Raw genomic sequence first — 24,861 nt, 5'->3', positions numbered from 1 at the left:
TGGCAGAGAATGAAGTGGCTCGATGGAGTCACTGAAGCAGTTGGTGTGAGCTTGAGTGGACTCTGGGGTATGGTGGAGGACAGGAAAGCCTGGAGGAATGTTGTCCATGGGGTCGCAATGGGTCAAACACAACTTCGCAACTAACAACAACATTCAGTTTTCTTCAATGCTAGCTTACTAAGGAGCTTGTGAGTGACCAGTATCAGCTGGTTGTTGAGTTGATGAGAACACCAACATTGCCAGCAGTCTGTAAAAACATTTCATGATTATAAGATGGACTTTTGAATTGTAGACAACGGTTGACAGAGATGGTGCCACTGTGTGAAGAGAATGCTGGGTTAAATGGACCCTGGGGCTGCTCCAGCATGGATTTTTTCTATTCTTATATTCTAAATCATGATGGCTGAGGAAGGGAATGCATTATCCAGTTCGCATGTTTTTAAGGGCTGAAAAATGCCATTTTCCTGGGCGACAGCTATTCCATGTAACCACCATGTAGCAATGAAGTACTAACAAAAATAATCTGGAAAAGACCTAGAGGGAGAAAAATAGCAGTGCAAAAAGCTACTCACAATTTCTTTGGCATTCACCAGTTCTCTAGCAAGCAGAGACAGCATTACACTACAGTAATTTCATAAGAACAGGAAGGATACATTACTGTACTTTTAGCACACATTTTGAAAAAAATTGCTAATAAAAAGATTAAAAATCAGAAATGTCCCTGAACATGAGAGAAACTGGGGACATCCCTCTCTGACTTAACAGTGACTTATTCATACTGTCAATTTGGATGGATATGAATAATACTGTAATAAAAGTTCATTTTTCATATGCTTTTCTAAAGCCAAGACCAGATCCATTTTGACGAAAAGTGTGAGTAATATTAATTCATACACTTTCTAAATAAATACTTTGCATAAATACTGTTAGCATCTATTGACCTGCGTTACAGCATTACAGTTCCTCAAAACTGGATAGAACAAACCTGAAACAAAACTTCCAAATTCCCAGAAACACAACTTTCCTTAAATTGCATAGGCAGCTGACCCGGTCAAGATCTGCAAGCTTAAAATAAGACTTACCAGAAGTGTTTGGGTTTGAGGGCCAATGTAAGTGTGTCGCCACCATGGATATAGTGGGATTAAGTACTCATGCCTGCTGTCTGGGCTTAGGACTCTGAGCAGGTGGTTTTCAGAGAGTGCCTGAAATATCCTGCATATAGTCAGAAATAAAAATGCTGCTTCCAGGCTTGTTTTAAGAACAAAGAGATTAGCCATTTCCATGGCAAAAGATGCCTTGCAGGAAAGGAGATCCCTATTATCCCATCCAGAGTTTTTTGTTTTGTTTTGGTTTGGTTTGGTTTGGTTTGGGGTTTTTTTGGCAAGTAGAGAATTTTTTATACATTGCCCACTCAGACTGAATACCATTAACATGTGTTATATAGAATCTTTCTTCCCTTTGAATTAGCAAACCCAGTTTTTAAAATAAGCAATGTTTAGCTAATGACTTGCAATGTTGATGTCTAAGTTTATGTCTTGAATGGTGATACAAAATTTTGGACAGGCATCACTACACAAGGGAGAGATTGCATCTTAAACAAATGGAAAACACTGGGCAAGTGACTTAGAACTTTTCTATATGAGGACTTTGTGTCTGGAAAACCCAAATGGGTAGCCATTCCATTCCAACCAGACTGAGAGACATGCACTGGTGGAAAATTGTGCAAGCAAAGCTAGGAGTTCCTCCCCTTTTCCCCCTTGGTCACTAACACCTTGGCACAAACCAGAAGCCCTGGAACAGCCAGATACTTGAGCTTCAAAGTCTAATGAAGGGAAGGCTTGAACCACCCCTTCACTTCTCTAGGTTACTTTGCAGCAGAATGTGAGACTCACAAGACACCTTGCCTTGGTACAGGGATTCATACTCTATGACTGCAGAAACACCCACTTCACCTAATTTCTCTCTTTTGACAAACTTCAGGTAACTACAGACAGACATTTTCCAAGCAGGGCTCAGTCATTCCCTGCTTTGTACCAACATGTACTCACAGCTTCCTTCCCTGCAATACAGTCTTCATCCAATGGCTACATGCAAAGGAATGTGCATGCACACACGTGTGTGCATGGGGGGGATGTCTGTGTGGAGCTGTGTTGTTTCACAGCTGTTCTGATTGAGGAACAAGAACCTGGTAACCCGATGTTAACCTAGGAATAGTTTCATTGGTCCTGCAAACCTCTTATATCTAATGCCATTAAAAATATTATCTTGATGTTTCCTTTATGAATGACAACCTGCTGAAATTAAATATGTATCCCAAAGTCTGCCTATTCTTTTTAAAAATAAAACTCAAGTAAAATTAGGTGCTCGCAGTAGCACCTGATACAATATAGTTGTGATATATGTAATAAGGATGGAACAATAAAACATGAAAATATTACATCTCAGCGAATTATGTATATATCATACTAAATTACTAAATTCACCACACAGTGAAACATCTATATACGGGGCATGCCAAAAATGCATACACATTTTAAGAGATATTATCTATGCATTACTTTTCAACGCTGAATTGAATTACAGCAGCATTGTGTAGTATGACATTTGCTCAAAAGATATTAGTCAAATGAATGCTAGTGTCACCATGCAACATTTTTAATACAGTTTTTTCCTTTCTTAAATGTGCATATATTTTTGGGCACCCTCTGTATATTGTTAAGTGTAAGGGGACACTGGTAAAGTGGTGCTTGCATTTGTCTCAGAAAACCCCCTTCTGTACTACAATCTTCACAAAAGTTTTCCACAGGAAGCAATTTGTCACATTGATGTGACAGTACTAACCTACAAGATTTAGGGAAAACAAGCAAGGATTCCATTTTGTTTGGCAGCCATTAGCCAAACAATATTGCTAACTGTGTCTCCTTGTTTACTTTGCTGCTCATGCCATGGGAAGAGGATGTGGGCGCACAGAGAACATGCATTTCTTGTTTTATTAAGCCAGGACTTGCTTGTCCAGATGTGACCAAAGAGAATTAGAATGCGTTAGATACAATGCTTAAATATTTGTCTAACATAGCTATGACCAGAATCACACATTTTATTTATTACAGTAAACAGTAAGCAGCTACACTGCTTAGGGGCTACCCTAATTAGGGCCTTACTCCAGTGCAACACAAAAGGAGACGAGTGAAAGGGAAATGTGTTCCTTTACAAGAAGTCCTCTAAGGATTTTGATAATATATTAGTTAATCCCTTGCATACAAATGTTAGCTTGTATCAGAAGAAACCTGATATAATATTTCTAAGTGCTACAAACATAAAAAGAACTATGATATACAAAGTGCAATCCCATGCATGTTTAGACAGAAAAAGGGACTTAAGTCTTCCTTAGCTGAGAGGGACATGCTAGGAGTTGTAGACCTTTCTTCTGTTTAAACACGCATAGGAATGTCCCCATCAATTTTAAAAAATGGAAAAAAGGACTGCAGCACTAAGCAGCACTTCAGTATAATAACAGATACTTCTGCCTGTGCGCATATGTAACTTTTCTGATGAGACACCTCAGTATATAGGTTGCACCCCTTCAGCTTTCTTTCCTCTGCCATAGACCATTATTACAGCATTTCTAACATACTGTAATTTAAAAATCACCAATCTCTCCTGCCCTTCTCATCCCTTTGTATTCTTGGGTTTATGCCTGCAGTATGCATGCTATGTTAGATAAGGCAGTATTCTGGGGTATAACAACAGTTTTGAACTCACTGAAGATAATGCAGCTGAGAGAAGACCATGTTTCAACAGCCCTTTGAGAGAGTTTCACCATGTTGCCTAACATTACTAATTCCCTGGGTAGGCTTTCAAAAACATGAATAATTTGATAACTAACACACACACACACACACACACACACACACACACACACACGTACGTCACCCTATCACTCAACAAACCCATGTTGAGACTGATCAATGTTATATAGTTACCATAAAAATATTTCTTGTAGGAGAAAAAGGAAGGAACATTGTTTTACATTTATGTCTAGCAGCTATGCCTTCTTTCCCATTTTGATTCTAGAGTAGATGAAGAGTCTCGACCTGGTGCAAAATTCTCATGTGACAAAGAAAGGAGGCTTTTTAGACCCAGAATGTCCCAACACCCACTCTAGGCTGAACAGTTACACCTATACAGCAGCTAGACCCAGATTTAACATCATGCTTATTTTGGCATTTCCTCCAATGATGGAAGATTAATTTTACTTTTTCTCTGCTTTCTTGCCACACGAGGCACTTAGAAAAATATGGCCTTTAACCACTAATGAAGACAGATAAAAACTCAAGGGAAATAACAAATGCATGGAATCAGATTTGGAAATGACCAAAAGTCCATTAAATCCAATCCTCTGTCCAAACGCCAGAACCAACAATCCCCAACCAATTTGTTTCTGTCCCCTGTAGCTCACTCCAGGCACACTATGCCAGAACCCGAGGTCAGGTTTACAGCCTAGAGGTGTAGTGCTTGTCAGGCAAATTAACTCCAGATGAGGCTTGGATTATTGACCACCACATTTTCAATATTCATGATGTGGCTGCATACTTGTGACCAGAGCTGAATTGTATTTACAATCAATTTATAGTCTTCGTGTACTGTTATTTTTATATCACTTTTCAGCGAACACCCACAAGGCAGCATACAGCAACGATTTTAAACACACTAAAACAACACTGCAAACAAGAAAAACAACATTAGGAAGAAAACATGTACAGTCCATCAGAACAGCAAAATTATCAGAAAAGTACCAATTGCAGAGGCTAATTCTCCAAAGCCAAATAATACAACAGTGATTTTAATTGTTTCTGGAACAAAATAGCAGAAAGTACCAAACAAGTAGCTCATTAAACTAAAGAAGGAAAGAGGAAAAAATAGAGGAATGGAAAAATAATGGAATCAACTTTGGAAATGACCAAAAAGCCATGAGTTTCAGGTTGGACTCTCCGGAATAAATATAGTCCAATTTGGGGGCAGGTTCTGTATGAAGCAATATAGTGAACATCTCAGAAAAGGGGATATCTTTGGAAATTAAAGCTGTAATCCTAGACTCACTACAGTTCCATTGAACTACATATGATTTACTTCTGAGTAGTCATGTACAGGATTGCAGTGCAAATGTGTGCTCATTATCCCTTTCCAGGCAGAAAAATCTAAATTCCCAATATGCGAAGCAACATTCTTATCTGTGTTACCATTCAATTAGTTAATGGTGATGAGTTTTAAAGCCTGTTTCCCTTACCTTCATTATGAGGCTTTGATGCTCCTCAGATTGACTGAAGTTAGCGCCCATCTCAAATATACTCATAGTTCCTTCTTCACATAGATTTAGCCAGTTTTGGTATTCTCCATGTCCTGGAAGCCTATCCCAGAAAGTTTTGAAGACTTCCCATACTGCCTCCTGGCACACTTGAAAACAAGATAGATGTTGTCATCGTCATCATCATTGTCATCACCATCATCTTATTTACTACTAATGCAACCACTACCATTATTTCAACATCATAGGAAGTGCCCTGCTGGATGAAAGCAGCCATCCTGCAAGGGTAGGTAACCTTGTGCCCACCAGGTGTTTTGCACTACAACCTGCATATCATCTAGCCATTGGCCGTGCTGGTTGGACTTAGTCTAACATTTGCTATCGACAGGACTAGAAAAGGCCCAGATCTGGAAAGCCATACAAGGAAACATCCCTGCGCTGTCATGTGTCTCCCCCTTCTGATATTACACTGTGCTGTTCTTGTTGTTAACATGATGCTACAGCAGGAGCATGCTGCCTCTGAACATGGCTTTATAGTTGGATCTAATGATGGTATTGCAGGAGCGGGAGGCACTGCCTTGTCCTAGTTCTTGGTGACTTTCCCCAGATGTTATTGGGGTGGGGGTGATGTCAGTGCTCCTCTGTTCTTGAGCACTGGTAACAAGAGTCCTTGGTAACAAGAGCAGGACCCACTGAATTCAAGGGATAGAAATTGCCATCCATGCTAGCACAGGAACCCCTCTGTGACCCAGGCAAAGTAAAAGAAGGGACATACTGTTTTTACTTGCTTAGGAAAAGAAAGGACGAATTGGGGAAGGGATAAAGCTGCCTTAACTCAGTTTCTACATATCACAATATGGCAATCCATCCAGAACAGGGATGTCAGAGGGGCATAGGATTGTTTCTGTGAATGTCAGAAACAATCTGACATTCAAAAATACAGAAAAGTTCCTGGAAAGGTCTGACCTTGCACTATTCCCAAGAAAATTAGAAGGGGTGGCAACAGTGACAACACTTGGTTGCCTTTCTTTGGATATTGGCTATACTTAATTTCAAAGATAAGTAAGCATTTGTGATAACAACTTCCACAAAGGCAACCCTTAGTCAACTTTAAAATATAATGATACTGCTCATATTTTTCAGTCTGTCTACACAGATTTTGGGATTTCCCTTGCTTTTCCTAAAAGTAAAATGCTTTCAAACCATTTTGGTTAAAGCATATAAACATGTATTATACCTTACAGTCTACTTCAAGTCAGTCATGTCTTTTTATTTCTATTTTTCAGAGATTACTTTGTCATGCATCCAAGGCAGCTAATCAGATGCTTCATAAGATAAAGGGCAAAGGGTTATAAACTGCTATTTCCGCCAAGTGCCTCTTCCTCTCCTTGGAAGTAACAATACAACAATAATGAATTTAAATGATGGACAAGCTGTTGCTCTTTCATAACATCCAGCATTAGCCATCAGAGGCCACTATCTCACTCTGCTGAATAATAAAGGGATCACTTTTATGTCTATTTAAGAATGTCTGAAGCTATTCCTTCTTCCAGCATACCAACAGGATCACCTGAGATGGGTGTAAAGTGACTTTCTATGTTAGCTGAATAAACCTGTGGCTTTCTGCTTGTTAGTCATCCCTTTGTCAAAAGGCAGATAACAACAAATAGCTGAGTTGATGAAACTACCAAGAATGCTACATCACAGACAAATATGAGGCACATCTTGCATTTCGAAAGTACTGATGAATGGACTGGGGATTCATCACACTTAATGCTCAGCTGAGAACAGAGCCTCCAAACTTTCTTCCTGGCATAGTCTGGCATAGATGGTGCCAGGGTTCACCAATGAAGTTGAAACCAAAACATTTCAGTCCAATGGTCCTTGATCACATCTGCCTGAACATATTGTCCTCCTTTCTAATACTCCCACTTATGGGCTTTGCTTGATTTAGGTGTACTAGGAAGAAGCAAATGGTAAAAGAATTGAAGTTTGAAAGCTGAGGTTTGATATTGCCATGGAATTCATTTCTAAAAGCTATTTTTGAAAAGCATCCCATGAAGTTTTAAAGTTTTAAAAATCAAGCAAGTTTTAAAAGCAAGTTTTAAAAATGTTTAAAAATAGAAATGGTCAAATTCTGAAACCTTGCCTAATTTTAAAGTTGTCTGAACTTGCACGATTTTGTGGTATTCTGTTTTGTACTGATAAAGTTGTTGCCCAACTTCGTATTTTGGACTGCTTGCTTGCTTGCTCCCAGCAAAGCAGAATTAGCAGACACATGCTAACAGACAATGGAAAAACTTGGAGTAATTGGAAATGCCAATTAAAGGCAATTTTCTTTAATAGCAAGCAAATTTCTTATGAAGGACCCCTATTGTTTTCTGTAATGGCTTCAAGCTCCTAGTCCTCTTGATTATGGCACCTCTCTGATCATCTTCTTTTCATTAATGTTTCGTTTTTTAAGTAAGTTAGGCAAGGCTGTTGAGAATGCAAGCTGTTCCTTCCTCTAACTGCATCAATCAGCTCCTGCTAGCTTAAGGATTTAGTATCTGTCCTTCCAGTTAGTTAGTGTGACAGCCACCCCACTGAGTCCCGTCTCAAAAGCACAGTGCCATCTGTAAGTTCTTATTGCATTAACCAAACCTGTACTTAGGAAGGCAAGGCTTCCCATGTGGACAGAATGTATAAAGCTTTAGTAAGTCGATATACCTGCTGTTATCTCAGGCAAATCCACTAAAACCGAGGGCACATTTTTCAGCCCATGGAAAGAGTGCAAGGCCCAGCTTTTTGAGGACCTTCGGGTAAGAACCCCTCAATGAGCTCATTCCTCAGCATTTTTACCTTCCTGCCACCATTGTCACTGTTTTTCACCATTGCTCCTCAACCTCTTTCTCATCTTTGCTACTTCTTGCTTGCAGTACAGGCAGAGAACCTGTGAGCAAGTCTTCTGTGGCATCTATAGCTTCTCCTTCTCACCACCAACCTTGTCTCACCACCGGTGAAGAGGCCAGTGAAAAAACAAGTTGCAGCGCTGAAGGGAAGGAGCAACTCCAGAGGGCTCTTGTTAGGGGGGCAGCTGTGCCGGAGTGAGGGCCTATGGTGGATCCCCAGCCATGTCTACCTTTGATGCTCACACTGCACTGGAGAATGGAATGTATCAACCATTGAAATGCTCATTGTGCATAACTGGCAATATGAGCATGTTGAAAAACGAAGGAGCCCAGTGTTGAAATATTCCATCATGTGGTTGAAAGGAGGTAAATCATAAATTAGAAGTACAATAAAGCACCTGCCTGCTCATCTGCAGCTCACTCACAGCACAATCCTATACCTGTTTCTTCACAGAAAGCCTCATTCATGTGAGTGAGACTTATTCCTGGCTAGATGTGTATGAAATCATACAATCAGTCTCCTTATTCACATGCTACTGAATCTCAGGCTAAAGAAAGTTGAAGTGTACAATGAAAAGTGGGCCTTCTCTGTGGTGGCACCCACCTAATGGGATGCCCAACGCATGATATTTGGAAGCTCCAAATGGCATGCGTTGCAGATGGAACCAATTAAAGTTCCATCTCTTTACCTACACCTTCTCTTAAGGATATGTGTCCCCTAGTTTTTTGTCAGTTATGCTACTATATTTTCATTTTTTCAAAAAATGCATATTTTAACTGAGACACTGTAAAGGGCGAGATACAATTTTTTCAAAAAAACAATTAAATAAATAAATAGTCTCCTCCCCTCGCTGCCTCCTAGGACACCCCCTTTTCACCCTTTCTGATTTCCTGACTTTGGAGAGGCAACCAGCATGGTTCTTCTGGCACTTGCAAAGGGATGGAGAGGGACTGAAGCGCAGGTTCCCAGCTGCAGGGCTGGAGCTCTGTCTCCAACCTTTGATCTGGGGATCTTTTTGTATTTCCATTTTCTAGGGGCCATAGGACTGTTGTCCTGATGTATTTTGTTAACAGCTTAGAAATATGTTGTTAATTTCTATGCTGCTTACTAAATTTACACAAGCAAAAACATACCAGTCCAACTGCAAACACTTGTTGAGGCTAGACTAAAGGCACTGTAGACTTTGGACAGGTAGTTGGAGGGGTTTTTTTTAAGCTACATTAATTGTTGTAGTCTACAATAAACCTTTGAAACAGAACATTCTAATACCTGGTATGGAACTGTAGGCCAAAGGATGGAACCCAGTGCATTTAGGTGGATCTCTGTTTGGAATGCAAGCAGATGGAATCCAGGGATGGAGCTTAGCTAGCACACCCTTTTCTACCCAGCTGAAGTATTACAAACCCATCTGGTTATTGAAGTCTCCAGGACCCTTCTGAAAATACTCTTGCTTGCAGAGGACAAGAAAGGACTTGTAGGGAATGCATTCTTTTTAGAATTACACGTGGCCTTCTGGTTTTTAGAAGGGATGTGAAAACATTCTTCAGCGTATACCTTATATCATATAATTGTTTTAATGTTTTCAATGGCCTTGTGTTTTATGTTATTAAATTGCTATGCATCACTTTGATAGCTTTTCAGTAAAAAATGTTTATAAATATTAATAATGAATATGGGGGAGTCAGGGTGAATTTGATTTGCATACTGGTCTTTTAGTAATTGGGCTCAAAACAACCTGTGTAAAACATAATACCGTAAGATGACCATGTGCCTTAATTTACATAGGATAGACTTCTGTTTGAAGGGCTGTCAAGCAGATGGTCCAGTATGTGAAAGCATCCTCTGCTGAAAGGCTGCCCAGGCTAAAGGCAGTTTAAAGATAACCATGAAAGAAAAAAAGCAGCTCTGAACTGGAAGTTCCCCATCAACAGATGGCATCTTGACAGCAGATTGCATCTGGACACTGAGCAGACATAGAGGTCAACTGGTCTTGGTGATACGCACTGTGCATCTATTTTAATTATAGTAATAGTTTTTGAAGTTTCATATATGCACATAAATGCCTACATTTATGAAATCACTGTCATCCTTTGCTGACAATGCCCAAGTGGTACCTACAATGCTCTGGCTAGGTCATTGTTTTTCTTTCTTAGGTCGGTTAATAAACCTAAGATACTTTGCCATCACTATTTGTTGGTAATCAGAACTGAGCAGGGCTGTCATGGGTAAGATGTTCTGGGAGGCTTTCATTCACGGGCTTGCCAAAAGCTGGGGACTTGATAGCGCACAACAACAAATTTGTTGGTAAACCTACTCCTATACATTTGTCTAATAATTGCTGGCTACACCGCCAATTGCAGTTGGATCCCTTCCCAGCAGCTAGTGACATAAAAGACAACATGTTGGGGGAAAGTGCCTGAAACACAGCAAACATTTGTCAGGGCTGGGACATGGGCAGCAGAAGTCTAGACAGATGCACTAGGACCAGGGCAATGGAACCTGAGACAAGACAGAGTCCAGAGTCCAAAGTCCAACAGAAAGGCTCAACAGTAAGTCCGGATCCACTGAACAGGCCACACTCAGGAACCAGAAAGACAACTGATCAAGGAGCAGGTATCTGAGGCAGGATAACTGGAAGGATTCAAGAGCAACATGGGTGGCAGGCAAGGTAAGGCAAGATGCAGGAGTTCAAGCCCAGCTAGCAGCAAAACCTGCATTGCTAAGGCAGCCTGGCAAGGCTGATCAAGGCTGAACCAGATCAAGAAGGTGCAGGAGCTAGTCTAGACCACAGCAGAAAGCCACACATTGCTGAGGCAACACAGGAAGGAACTAGATGCAGCAAGGATCAGGCAAAGTACAGGAACTGAACCACAACTGGCAGGAAAACCTGCATGGCTGAGGTGAGATTGCAAGGCAGGTACCACAGCAAATAGGAAGATCTGTGTTTCTGAGGGAAGTTCTTCTATAGCTCTTCCCCCAGGGCTTCCGGCTGGTGTGCATCAGGAAGCTGCGAGCTCCAGCAGGGCCTGGGACTGATCCTGAGAATACTGGGGTGGACATTCCTGTTCTGGCCACCAGATGAAGCCCTAGAGCAGCCCTGATGCCATTGTAAATTGAGTGAATGTGAGCTGGCCCTGTTGAGCACCAAAAAACCCTAAAATCTAATGTGTATCAATGGTTAAATGTATAGCCGGTTCAGTAGAGAACTTTTCAAACAATCAGCTATCGAACAATAAATGCACAGGTGTCACACATCTGTATTGTAGGATCAATGAGTTTCTTTTTCAGATACTGCATTCTCTCAATATTCAATCCTCAATATTAGGAAAATAGGTTCATATTAGGTCATTAGAAAAATGTGGAAAATAGGAGAATGTGGTTCTTTCCTTGGTGTGAGGCAATTTCACCAGGAAGTATTAAATCATGAGGCTTATTTGAGACGCGATTCTGCAAGTGACACAAGCATCTATTATAGGGGTATACAACTGCAGGAGGTTCACAGGCTTGTTTTGCTCCCCAGACACTTGCCCTCATGAGTCATAGTCCATCCGCCCCAAATTTTATCATTTATATATTCATTACTTTTATATACCATTCATCAACCATACATGGCACCCAGAACAGTTTACAAAAAAGCAAAGATTTTCAATATTGATTAATTTTAAAAAAAGGTGGTTCAGATAATAACAGCATGCTAAATCAAAGCAAGCATCCATCTATTCCAGCAGTCTGCTTGCACAGTGCCCAAGCAGCTTGCTATGGGAAACCCACAAGTGATGGATTTCCAGCAACTGGCAGGCATGGGTATAAGGTGCCTCGAGCCCTACAAATGGCGTGTGGCATGCTATAATAGACTGTTTTAGTGCTCCACTGGGCTGCAAAGAAGCTAAATTTGACCCCTGCAACTCTCCGTAGCGCTCTTTTTTCCACCAGTACGATGGAGGAGGGGTCACCCACACCTGCCGACCACCAATCTACTGCTACAGTGCCATGACAAGCACCAATCAGGACATAAGAAGAGCCATACTGGTTCAGGGCAGTGGCCCACCTAGCCCAGCATTCCATTCAGTGAACCAGCTGCCCACGGAATGCTGCAAACAGGATATCAGTGCAACAACACCCTCTTGCCAAGTTCCCCAGCAACTGGCACACCTGGGCACACTTGCCTCTGATACTGCAGATAATACATAATGTGACTCATTCTTCACGCCGTTTTGTGGCCTGTTCATTTAATCTTCACGTCTTTGGAGACATGGTGGGAAAATACAGTTTTCTTATCTAAAATTATCTAGAATTCCATAATTTACCCAGCTCTACCTCTCGTTTTCCACTAATCCAGGTGAGGCAGTGGCTGTGCTGAACCGGTGCTTGGCCGAGGTAAGGGAATGGATGAGGGCCAATAAACTGAAACTCAACCCAGACAAGACGGAGGTCCTGTTGGTTGGCGGATCGGGTTTCAGAGAGGGTGGATTTGACCTGGTCCTGAATGGCGCAACACTCCCTCTTAGGGATAAGGTCCGCAGCTTAGGAGTACTTCTCGACCTGGAGCTTTCATTGGAAGCTCAGGTGACAGCGGTGGCGAGGAGCACCTTCCTTCAGCTTTGGCTGATTAATCAGCTGCGCCCCTACCTGGAGTACAACTGCCTGGCGACAGTGACACACGCACTGGTGACTTCCCGCCTAGACTTCTGTAACGCGCTTTACGTGGGACTTCCCCTGAAGACGGTCCGAACACTTCAATTGGTGCAAAATAGAGCTGCCAGGTTGCTGACGGGGACAGGGCGTTATGCTCACATGACTCCAGTCCTCCGTCAGCTTCACTGGCTGCCCATTGAAGCCCGGGCCCAATTCAAGGTGTTGATTATGACCTATAAAGCCCTAAACGGCTTGGGTCCGGGCTACCTGAACGAGCGCTTACGTCCGTATATGCCCGACCGCCCTTTGAGATCTGCGGGAGAGTCCCTTCTCTGGGAACCCGCCATGAAAGAAATTAGGAGACTAAGTACTTGGAGGAGGGCTTTCTCTGTGGTGGCGCCCAACCTATGGAATTCACTCCCCAAAGAGGTCCGCCTGGCACCGTCGTTACTGGTTTTTCGGCGCCAGGTAAAGACCTTTTTATTTAAATATTATTTTAATTGTTAAAACATATGATCTGGCCAGGGCAACTTCTTCTTCCTTCTCTTTTCTCCTCCTATATTTTTATTTACTTATTTTATACTGATAATTTTAATTTTATATTTGTAACTCAGTGTATTTTTTGTATTTTTGTATTTAATGGTAATTTATTATGTTCTATTGTATTTCAATGTATTTTATCATGTTGTAAGCCGCCCCGAGGTTTCGGCAAGGGGCGGCATAGAAATGTTATAATAATAATAATAATAATAATAATAATAATAATAATAATAATTTATCATATACTCTCATCTGAACAAAGCTCTCAAAGGACTCTTTATGGCTATTGCTGTTCTTACAAGAGGTACTATTCTTTTTGGAAAATACCCCTTTAGCATGGGTTTTATTGTTCAAGAGCTATTTAGGCTTCCAAACAGTAAGAGTGATTTAGCCTATTACGTCTCATTCCACAGAAAGGGATTTGCTGGGTTAACTGGAGGGACAGCACATGACAAGTGCTGGGTGTTGCTAGGGGATGGGGTAGCTTGCTTGGTCATTTGTGTAAATGAGCAGTGCTCGGATTTAAGCCCGGTGTAATCCCATTTGTACTTCTTAAGGGGTGAATCATGTGCAGCAGCCTGGTAGTATATTGACTCAGGCAAACTATCCCCTTTCCAAACTACACTGCTAACCCAAGACAGTTGGGAGAAAGTTAATGAAGGGTGCATGGCTCAGGAAGATTTTTTAGCTCTTGCTGTACGACTGCTAATTTAAAGGAGATAATACTTAAAGTGGGCATTTTGAGAAAAAAAATTAAATCTTTCTCTGACTGGCGGATGGAACATTATACCAATATTTGATTAGATTGAGAAGTTCTGGGAGCATATTTGAATCCAACAGTCCTCCAATTCAGGTTGACAATAGGACCATGTGTGTGTATGTGTGTGCATGTGTGTGTGTGTGCGCGCTGACCAGGAGACTATGCCTTTGGAGGCTGGACTGTTATCTGTTGCGGCTGAGGCTCAGGATTTCCTGCAGGGAGCTGGACTAGAACAATTAATGGGAATTGCATTATTTTAGGAATGATACCCCAACATGTCTGTTGTAAGCTTCAGTCTTTATCTCCAAACTGATGGTTGGGTGTAATAGTTTGAGTATCATAGAAAGGTGTCAGTTGGTGTGTTTCTTCATCTTGGAAGTTGCTTCCTCTGGTGATTTGTCATGACAAATAACCACAAACACAACCTAATCTTCTAGAAGCGTTTTCCAATTCAACTTTGACTTCAAAAAGTGTTCAATCCCCATACAAGACCTTATGTCAAGGGTAGGAAGAAGAAAGATCTCCAGACTGTCTGAGACTCACAGAGGCCCCTACCAGCATGGCCAATGGTCAGGAATCCTGGGAGTTGAAGTCCAAAAACATCTAGTTTTGCCACTGCTGCTTTACATTCTGGGGGACTGCAGGAGGCGGTGGGGAAGCAGCTAAATGACTGAGGAGATGGAGTATTTCTGGAGAGGTGGGTAGGGTAAGAGGAAAGTACAAGAGCTAGAATTATAGAGAAGGGAAAGAGGCATTGCGGGGAAAGCTGTGTGGTCCCTGGAAAGAGATTTTCAGGAAGAGAATGATGAAAAGGATGCCTTCTCTCTCTGTTCAAGTTTGATGCCAACTGAGTTCCGCTAGAACGAAAGGAGAACAAATGAGCCTCTCTCCAGTCCTGTCCCTTTGTACTGATGGAAGCACAAGAAAAGCCAAGTCAATGTCCTTACACTTAGATCATGCCAGGGATAGGGGGAAAAAGGAGTTATACTGGCTGAAAGGTGCCTACTGCAGATGATGCACAGTACAGTCCTCCTTCTGTAAGAATATGCACTGAGCAAGGAACACTGTCAATCACGCTTTCTTAGAATAACATGATTCTGTTTATTCTACCATTATAGATAAGGACTAATAACACGTAGCTGTGACTGTGATTTCAGGTTTTAGGATGGGGAAGGCAAAAGTCCAAGAGTTTTCCTGTAGGTAGGGACAAATAATAATAGCCCTCTCAATAGTATGCACCCCATAAGTTTTCCCGAAGAATTGTTGCTTATGGTGTGAAGTTCAAAAGGAATGGCTCACAGATTCACGTCATGTTACAAGCTAACTAGAAATGGCAGAGAAGAGGAAAAACAAAAGGATGGGATGGGAAAGGGAAACAAAATGTTCAGGTACCAACTCTTGATGTTATACAGTCATTACGATCAGCTGTGATGGAAACAGGATGTTGTTATTTAAAAAAACAGGTTTTGTTTGGCCTCCAAGGAACAGCTGATGAGCTGCCTTTCCTCGAAAAGGGCTTTGGGGCCCACTTGATAATTGCCAGATTCTGGCCGCTTGTGCCACTGCCAGTAAGGCTCAGGGGGCTGAGGTGATGCCATGGCTCCTGGAGTAGATACAGAGGGGGAGTGACGCCTGACTGCTTTTCCTAAGTGGGCGGTGGCTCCCGAAGGCCTCTGTGCAGGAAACAGAGAAGCCCAGGCCAGCAGGATGAGTCTGATTTTAGAAAGTGATGCACTGGAAACCTTGCTTCCAACATAACTGTTGGAACTGCAGCCTCCGATAACTTATTCTTGAGAATCCCCATGGATCCCGAGCTGTGCACTTGAGTGCAAAGGTGAGCACAAGCCACCTAAAGCAGGTAAATCTCTAGCAGCAGGGAAGTTGTTAATCATCTCCGCCCACATGTTCTACCCTGAGCATTTTGAATGCTCTTACAGCTTGATCTCCCAGCCTTCTTGCCTTCTCACATCAACAGATATCTTCTCCAAGGTATCCCCAAACTCATACTCCACACATATTTTAGACCCTATTGATGTTTTACAACAGTAAATTTATGAACCTCTCTTAAGCTCACAGACCCACACATCTATTTAATAAAGCAGAAGTCTCAAGGAAGTAAAATAAAGCCATTACACTCTAACAAAACTGTTACTCCCAAAAATATTTTGAGAGGGAAGGAGGAGAGATTCCTCGAGTAAATGCTGCAATTTAGATCATCTGTTGAAAGCCAGGAGAGGAACAAGATGACTCCTTTAGTAAAGTTTGATAAGCCATAGGATATAAGGGAAATGAACAAATAAAGATGAATGAATATTGAGGAAGGAAAATGCACCATGTACCCCTAGGAATATCGTAATCTTGAAAAAGGGTAAGACATGGATGGGAGGTAGCTGAACTGTCCCCTCAGCTCCTTTCCCAATGTCTAATTTGCCTAAATCAATTATGGGGCCTCTCTCTTCTTTAGGTCTGCCTGTGCTGTTATGTTGAAAAGTGGAGAGTGACCTACCTCAAAGCTTTCATCTCTTTCTAAAACTACCAACATGGGTACCTCTTTACTTTTTAATTGAGAGGTAGTCCACCTAACCTGCTTCTAATGACCCAGAAGACCCTGTCATGATGATGCTTGGTGAGAGAGGTCAATTTCTTCTCACTTGCTCTGTCAGTTACAACCATAACTGATGCATGTACTATTGAATATAGAATCACCTGCTCTCATCTCAGTCCAGCCTGCATCTCTGATGGCTATGATTTCCTCAGGAACACCCAGGGCTATTTCATAGCAAACAAAAAAATGGAAGTGCAACTAAATGCTAGCCAAACTTTTAATCAAATGTTCAGTTATTTACCTTTTAATGCAGGCACCCTTTAATGAAGCTTTCAAACATCCATTGTTTTCATCCCATTGTTTGCATCTTGCTTTGCAAGAATGTTGGTCTTAAGAGTGCTCACTTACCTCTGAGTTTGAAGTATTTCAGATGATTGGCAATAGCCTGTTCAATAGACTCATCTGGACATATTTTAACTCCAGTAGGAAAGAAAATTGATCTCTTCCTTCGAAATAAAAAGTGCCTGTTGGACTTCTCTGGTTCCCTGAAATCGAGAAGGTGCTTAGAATCCAGAAATTGAGGAAGGTTTTGGATTGATTGCCAGCCAGTGCGTAGATGATCTGAACTGGCATCCTTTGCTTCTGTGTCCTCTGCAAACAAATAGGTTTTTTTCAGAAAAATTACATCACAAACAAATTTATTTCAGTAGCTGCTCATCTATAGTCACAATAGCACTGATTTTCATTAAAGAATATAGTCTTTATTCCAAATTAACATTATTTTGCTTATTTTTATATGTATTTAAATATCATGGGTGCCAACAGGGAAGTATCTGGCTCCTGCCCTTCATGGTTAGTGTAGTAATTAGTGTATCCTGGTAATTAGTGTATCCAGTCAGCCCCATGACTATCTTCTTTTTGTCCTACCACTGTGTTTTTAGTGCCTAGACAAAAATGTAAACTTCAATGTAAACATTTAAACGAAGTTAAAGAAACAAAGCAGTTGATAATTGCTGTTCTTTTAATCTCTGCCTATAATAGGGGACAATCACTGTTCTGAAGGTAATAGAAAGTTTGCTGAGTAAGTTTTCCCCAAATAAGTCAGAAAGTTAAAATAGTGGCACTGGCTGTATATAAGGAGCAAGAAGCTCTGCTTCCCCAGTGGCCAAGAAAACACAAATGCAACTTTTTACCTGGCTGTTTAGGTGCTATACTCTATCAAATCTGTTCTCATGCAAAGGCATCTCACATTTCCTAAGACACTAGAGGTATTGCAAATTTCCCTACCATGTTATAGTACCTGCAGTAGCTTAATCTAACATATTTTCAGTCTGTTTGTAACAGCTTGACAAAAAGCACAAACACTCAAAATTTGTCATCATTATATATTGGATTTGATTTAAAAGTTAGAATACTCTGGGTGGCTGATGTGTTTAAGGACAATGTCTTGTAATATATTGTGAACTCTGAAACTCAATTGGTTTACTTCAATGTGTTTTTCATTCATGTAATATGCTTCTATGACTTGTTTTCATGATAGCAGAGTAGTGCTTCTATCTCAGAAAATTAGGCGGCGGGGGGCATGAACAGAAACGCAGCTGAACAGCCCAGTTAGTAAATGAATGATAGCAGGTATAGACAATACCTGTTATAAGAGAAAATAGTTATTTGACATGTTAACTGTGCAGGAGCAGCTGCTTCAGTGAAAACATCTGTAAGCAGATGGTTATGCAATACCTGGGAGAGGAGTAGATGCCTTCATACGAGGAATGAAGCCCCGCTGTGACAACATCTGCTATTCTCCATCTTTATGACTTTATTGTGTATCAATATGAACAAAAACAATCCTGCTATGGATAGGTTGTTCCTCTGCTTGACGTGGACACATACAGGCCTATTACAAATTGCTCCTATCAGCTTCAAGTAGTGTGACTTTTGCTGAATTCCAGTATTCAGAGAGTCAGTCTGGTGTGATGATGAATGTGTTGCACTACAAGTGGGGAGACCTGACTTCTATTTTCCATCCTGCCTTAAAACTCACTAGATGTCTCTGAACCACTCACCAACTCTCAGCTTAATGTACCTCTCAAGATTGTTGTGAGGATAAGTGGAGTTAATCATGTACAGTACCTTGGATTCATGAGAAAAAGCAGGATATAAATGCAACAAATAAATAATAACAAATCTAGAGGCAGAATCTGTGTTCACTCGTATACCTGTAAGCATATTCTGTATTACCCCAATTAAAGTATTTTGATTAAACAGAATAAGTTGAGATCCAGAGTGAGTTCTACAAAGAACAGTCTCACTGATATCAATAGTCTGATAATCTGATAGTCTGATAATCAATAGACATCATTTATTTTGATGACTCTGCTCTAAATATGACTATGTCTGAATCAATTGCTATGTTTGGATGTTTTTAAAAAATTGCAATAAATAAATGAGCTTTTTCTTACCTGCTAATGCTGGAAATTTTCTTTCAATTAGTACTAATATCCAGATCCCCAAACAGATTTTACAGGAAAAGTCACGCATATTTCATCTGTTTTTTTCCTTGAAGAGGGAAATAATCAAGCCTCTTTTTCTCAGTGTCAGCTGCCCTGAATGGGTTCAACATCCAGTATGATAACCTTCTTGAAGAAGCTTTGTCGTCACACGTAATTGCTTTGATGAAAAAGGATTAGTATAACTTCTGCAACAAAAGCCCACCAAAATATGACTAGATTGTTTTCTCATATAAGAAATTATTCTATCCTTTTTTTCAAAAATCTTGAGAGGCACTGGAGAAGAGACTCTTTGAAATCAACCAACGGCATGTGGAGGCAATTTTTTAGTTTTAAGCTGGCGAGCTAAGCCAGCTTTACTGGAGCTTCTCATGTCGTTAACTGGCAGTCCACACAAGGACAGTGCCTTTCACACTTAATTAAGCACTGTTTTCATTGCCTTCTTTTAAAAAAGAAAGAGCTGCAGCCCCAGCAATAATTTATTTTAATGTCATGGTCATGACTAGGAGATGCTCTTCCCAGAATGCTTTCATTATTGCTATATGAAATCATAAAGGAACGTATTCGTTTGGATTAAGCATTAGGACTATCTTAGGTATATTGAAGTGGAAGGACCTCATTTACTGTTTTGCTACATTGTGTTAGAAGCAATGATGTGCATCCTTTACATTTTGGATAATGGCATTAATCACTCTCTTTCCAATTCCTACCTCCAGGCTTTTATACCTTCACAGCAAACTTTATGTGCTCAACTAGAAATGGAAAAAAGTAAACACCAGATCAGTTGTTTGGTTTTCTTACCCTTTTTAAAAATGTATAATCCATGCCTTTATGCAAAAGATGTCTTTGGGACAGCATACTCAAAACCTCACTACAAAAAGGGTATAGTAAATGCCAGCCATTCAAATACAGAAAGCCTAGTGAGGTCTTGAATCTACTGCATTATAAGAGGTGTTTATTTTTTCAGTGTTGTAATATCAGTCTTTTAGCAGTCAAAAGGACATGGAGAGGCCACTTATACCGACCTGCTGTTAATTTCCTGGTTACTGGTAAGTAATTTAAAATAGCATGTACATCACTGAATATTAAAGACTATTTCAGTACAATACTTATTTGCATAATAACTTCTTTCTCCAAAAGAGCAACTACTGGGCATTGACAAAACGCATTTAAAAGAGGTGTTCACTGTATTGCACTGTGATTAGCCTTTGTGATTAGCCCTCTCATGGCAGCCAGTTTTGGGTTTTGACTAGGATAGTTTCTTAGGATTTTAGGTGTCCAGTTGTGCCCCCAGGCCTAAGAGAAGACAATTCTGAACTACACAGAGGAATGCTCTGAATCTCACTAGGTGTAAGAGAGTTTCCTATGACTGGATCATGTTAGTTCAGTGCTTTCATGAAGATGCTTTTTCATTTTAATAAATCTGGGCTGCAGTTTTTCCAAGGGAATTCACAAAATTATCTGCATGGTACTCATGGCCCTCAGAGCATGAGCAATTTGTGCTAATTTTAAATCAGGGATCCAAGTAAGCAGCCTCTAGCACGGTCAGGGTGTGAGCAAATGAAGAAATATCGCGCTTGATTTGAGTCTATGGGACTCTTCCACTCACACACAGCACCTGCAAGGGATATTACCCCAGATATTTAGATATTACATACATTTATATCTTAACTAACATTTTCATTGGGCTGCATCTGGATAAACCTGTGTGCAGTTTGGGCCGGTAGAATTTGACTTCCTTGCTGTCTCCCTTTGAGGTAGACCCTCATAATGGTTCCTCCAAGGATTGGAAAACCCCACTGAATGGACTGGCCTTGGCATGGGAGATCAAGGGCGAAAGCTCTGTGACAAAACACATGCTTTACTTGCTGAAGGTCCCTGGTTCAATCCCGGGCATCTTCAGGTAGGACTTGGAAGAATCCTGCCTAAAACCTTGAAGAGCTATTGCCAGTCAGTGCCAATGATACTGGTGCAAGTACACAAATGGTCCAACTCATGGTAAGTCTGCCTGCTGCTCTCCCAATTTCAGGGATTTTCCCATCTCCCAGAGTCTCGGTGGAGTGGGCGATACTAGAGGGAGGAAGGGGCTGGCTTATACTTTAAGACATGTGGTAAGAGCCACTGTACTACATTGTTGGACAACTGGGAAGATCCAGTTTCAGAATGGGCTCTGCCATGTGGCACTGGCTATATCACTACTTCATACTTTGTTGCAAGGAAGAGTGTCTGGAACAAACAGAAATTCAACAATTATGGTCTTGACAAAGTTGCTGCTTCTTTTACTTAAGAAATTTAATAGCACAACCAGGCTGGTGAATATTATGATGGGAATGAAATAGGTATCATAACCATAATATAGAAATCAACATGCTCCCACAGGAAAACACACACTGAAAATAAATGTGACCATATTGCATTATTTTCAGCAATGAATTTATGACTGATTATGATGCTGTATGCTTATGATCTCCCTGGCAACTGTATTCATCGCCTTGCAATTGATCCTAGAATCGTGGTGGTTTTCTGCCTCCTTTCCTCGAGCACTCATGTTGATGTGAGGCAGTGATATCTAAGGGTCTAGAACTGCTAAGCACTTCTATACTAAGCATGAAGCTCTTAAAAGCGTGCATCTCAGAAAATACCAAGCAAACATAGTTTAAGGGACATAAGGCATGAACCCCATAAAGGCTAGCCTGAAACCCTTAATTCACACAGGAATAGCAAAGCGGATGGAGTATTTTAGACAGAAATGTGAATAGGAAATCTAAGGAAAATAGCTGCAAGTCAAGAAATGTATGCCATATTTAACAATTTAATTTTTAAACAATTTATTATCTTTCTGTGTCACTTGCAGGCTTTCAGTTCTGGATTACTGTTCCATTAGACAGGCCATTTTTCCTATGCAGAGATAACATGTAGAGCAGGGGTCTCAAACTCAACTTACCTGGGGGCCGCTGGAAGTAGAGTCTGGGTGAGGCTGGGCCGTATCAAGTATTCCACCACTGCGGTGGTGGTGGGCCGCTCATCCCGCGGCCGGCCCGGGCGCCACCGGCGCTTTGAAGGCCACAGGGGCCCCCCCCGCATGCCCCACCCATCCCAGCAATTGGCCCGCGAGTTTGAGACCCCTGATGTAGAGGAAAAATCTGTATTTGTGAACATCAAATGCCTATTTTTCAATTTAGTTTGAAACCCACCACTGACTTCAAATGCATGTACATAGAGCAAAATGCATACTCTTATCATTTCCAAAACTGATAGCGTACCTAGCTGTTTTCCCCACTCACTGTATAATTATTATTTTATGTAGGAAAATATTGTGAACTGAGTCCTCAAAATTATTTGTGCTTAATAGAAGTTGTAAGTTAAGCAGGGAATATTCTGCCAAATACCAACAAAACAGCACTGATCAGTTATAACTAATAAAATTGTTGTAGTAACCAATGGAAAAGATATGGATTTCTTTGTTTTAATAAATTTTACCTTGCTTTTGATTTCTGAGTGTATTATTTTATAAGAGTTTTGGTATTTTAAAGAGAAAAATATCCTTTATGACCACAATAATGAAATAGTGATTTGCTTACTGGTTATTAAACAAAAGAACATTCCTTCTTCAAAAATTTCCTTCCAATAGTAATCACAGCAGAAACACAAATGAATGTAGTCAGTTCTTTCTGAAAAAATATCTGTATTTATTCAGTCAGTGCTTCTAGCTTATTAAATACATGACCAATCCACATTTAACTATATTTCACACTATGCAGATTCACTTCAGTTGAACCTCTTCCATAAATGTCTTAGCCACAAGTATAAAGACTTGGGACAATTACTAATATTCAGCTTGCTATACACAGTGTGTCTAAACAAGATAAGTCTTGAACAAAGTAGAAGTGAGTGAGTCTCATTTTTCCTTGTATTAAATTTGGTCACTGAAATGGAACTTCAATGTTTAAATGGGGCTTAGTCCCAGCTTGAGCATACGATTGAAGTCAAAGTGCCTAATAATGACATTTCTCCCCTCTCCCCAAAATAAATACCATGATTAAAATAGTAAAGCAATTCTCAATGGGATAATACCTAGCTAGACATAAGCTACAGCTGATTCCAGTACAGAGAAGGCCATATGGCCTTAGACCTTCCTCTCTCTTTCTCTCTCTCTCTATATAAATATATATGAAAAATACATAGTATTCATACCATAAATAAGTGCTGCACAGCAGAAAGTGTTTAAGGACCTGAATGTGGAATACATTGTCCAGTTAGACATGAAAAAGATTTGACACCATCACCCCCGTTTACATTTCTCAATTTAAAGCACAATTTGACATTCTGTTCTTGATTTTAAAAAATGTAACATAAAATGTTTTTATAGATATTATCTTCTGAAATACGGTGATAATCTAAAGCAGATCAGTAGCATTTTGTCTTATTCAAAAGTAGCTAGAAATATACATCTTTTTCACAATATGGAAGTAGTAATTGCAAGATTATCTAGATTGGCTATAAAACATCACATGGAAAACATCCCCAGGAAGACTCAATAATGTTTCCATCTCATGCAGGCTCAGCTCCCCCAGTTTCAGAAATGCTTGGAAAGATGGGAATGAACCCCTCAAGGCTAAAATATTTCCCATCTCTGCAGCATATTCCTGCTTTAAAGTTTCTGTGTCCCCAAATTAAAATAAAATCAAACAATATCAAAATATTTACTTTAAATTATATAAACTGCAATTTATAGACTTTCAATATAAATTAAATACAACATAAAATCAAGTATTTCTTCTTTGCAAGACTGAAAGTACAAGCGCTGCTAATCAGATTTCTTGTACTCCTGGACAAGTCTTCTTTTGAAAGATCAGAAGAAAAGTCACGCTAGCTTTTGCTGCCACTTTGCTGCTGCAAGTGAAGTTGCAAGATCAAGTCCCTAATTTCTTCTCGCTTGCTTCTCACCACTTGGCGAGGGAACCATCGCTCCAAGTGCATTGGAAGTTCAAAGTTCACAATAGGATTCTGATGATTTAAAAAAGGGGGCATTTAATGTTAACTTTATGTTAATAAAACACAAGTATTTCTTTCCCTTGACACAAGTCTCACCTTTTACTAACATTAAACCAACTACAAATAAAAGAAACATACACTACAAAGGAGTTAAATCCATGAACATGTGAGTGGAACAACTGCATGAATTAGAGCTTTTCTAAGAACAGTTGCTCAGTGATGGATAGAACTGTGCTTGTTCTGGCCACCTGGATCAAGAGATGGTGACTAAAGTGATAGAGCATGGGGTAGAACAGCTATCCATGCACCCACCCACCTCCTGTATTAATTATAGGCATTTCCATGCTCCAAGCTTTTCCAAAGAATTATGGATCTGCAGGCCTGAAACAGGATTCAAAAGAAGCTAGCTGAGTTCCCTGCACAGAGACCAGAAATCAAAGCACTCCTGAAATTTGCTTGTAAGCACCATAATGACTCCCACCAAGGAAGTCCTATACTGAACACAAAATAAATCAAAGCCAGAATTAAAAATGGAATGCCGATAAAGGATATAATCTCTAGCCCTCCCACAGTAATCAAGGGAAGCTATCAAATCTAGACTTTCCTGTCATCAAATTGCTTATGGTAGGAATATGACAGTTTTATCTAAGAAAAAAATTCAAAAAGCATTAGAATTCTTTGC

General features: G+C 40.4%; 2 protein-coding genes across 7 annotated transcripts in view; both read right to left on the bottom strand.

Annotated features, from left to right (window-relative positions):
* IMPG2 (interphotoreceptor matrix proteoglycan 2) overlaps positions 1-19,215 on the bottom strand; it is a 60,139-nt gene extending 40,924 nt beyond the window's left edge. Inside the window, exons 1-3 of the mRNA XM_044442470.1 lie at positions 19,137-19,215; positions 17,086-17,349; positions 5,288-5,454 (exon numbers count right to left, since the gene is read on the bottom strand). Of these exons, the coding sequence (XP_044298405.1) occupies positions 5,288-5,454; positions 17,086-17,349; positions 19,137-19,215 (510 nt within the window). The remainder of the gene's footprint in view (positions 1-5,287; positions 5,455-17,085; positions 17,350-19,136) is intronic.
* Positions 19,216-22,852: 3,637 nt separating this feature from the next.
* The window catches only part of SENP7 (SUMO specific peptidase 7), a 44,353-nt gene continuing 42,344 nt past the window's right edge, over positions 22,853-24,861 (bottom strand). For all 6 annotated transcript variants that reach the window (XM_044441591.1, XM_044441595.1, XM_044441597.1 and 3 more), the window contains one exon: positions 22,853-24,191. In XM_044441591.1, the coding sequence (XP_044297526.1) occupies positions 24,054-24,191 (138 nt within the window). In that variant the 3' untranslated portion in view covers positions 22,853-24,053. The remainder of the gene's footprint in view (positions 24,192-24,861) is intronic.

Source organism: Varanus komodoensis, unplaced genomic scaffold (assembly GCF_004798865.1).
Source record: "Varanus komodoensis strain SLA01 unplaced genomic scaffold, ASM479886v1 scaffold4, whole genome shotgun sequence".
NCBI lineage: Eukaryota > Metazoa > Chordata > Lepidosauria > Squamata > Varanidae > Varanus > Varanus komodoensis.
Note: the sequence above shows the minus strand (reverse complement) of the source record. Positions and strands in the feature narration are given on the sequence as shown.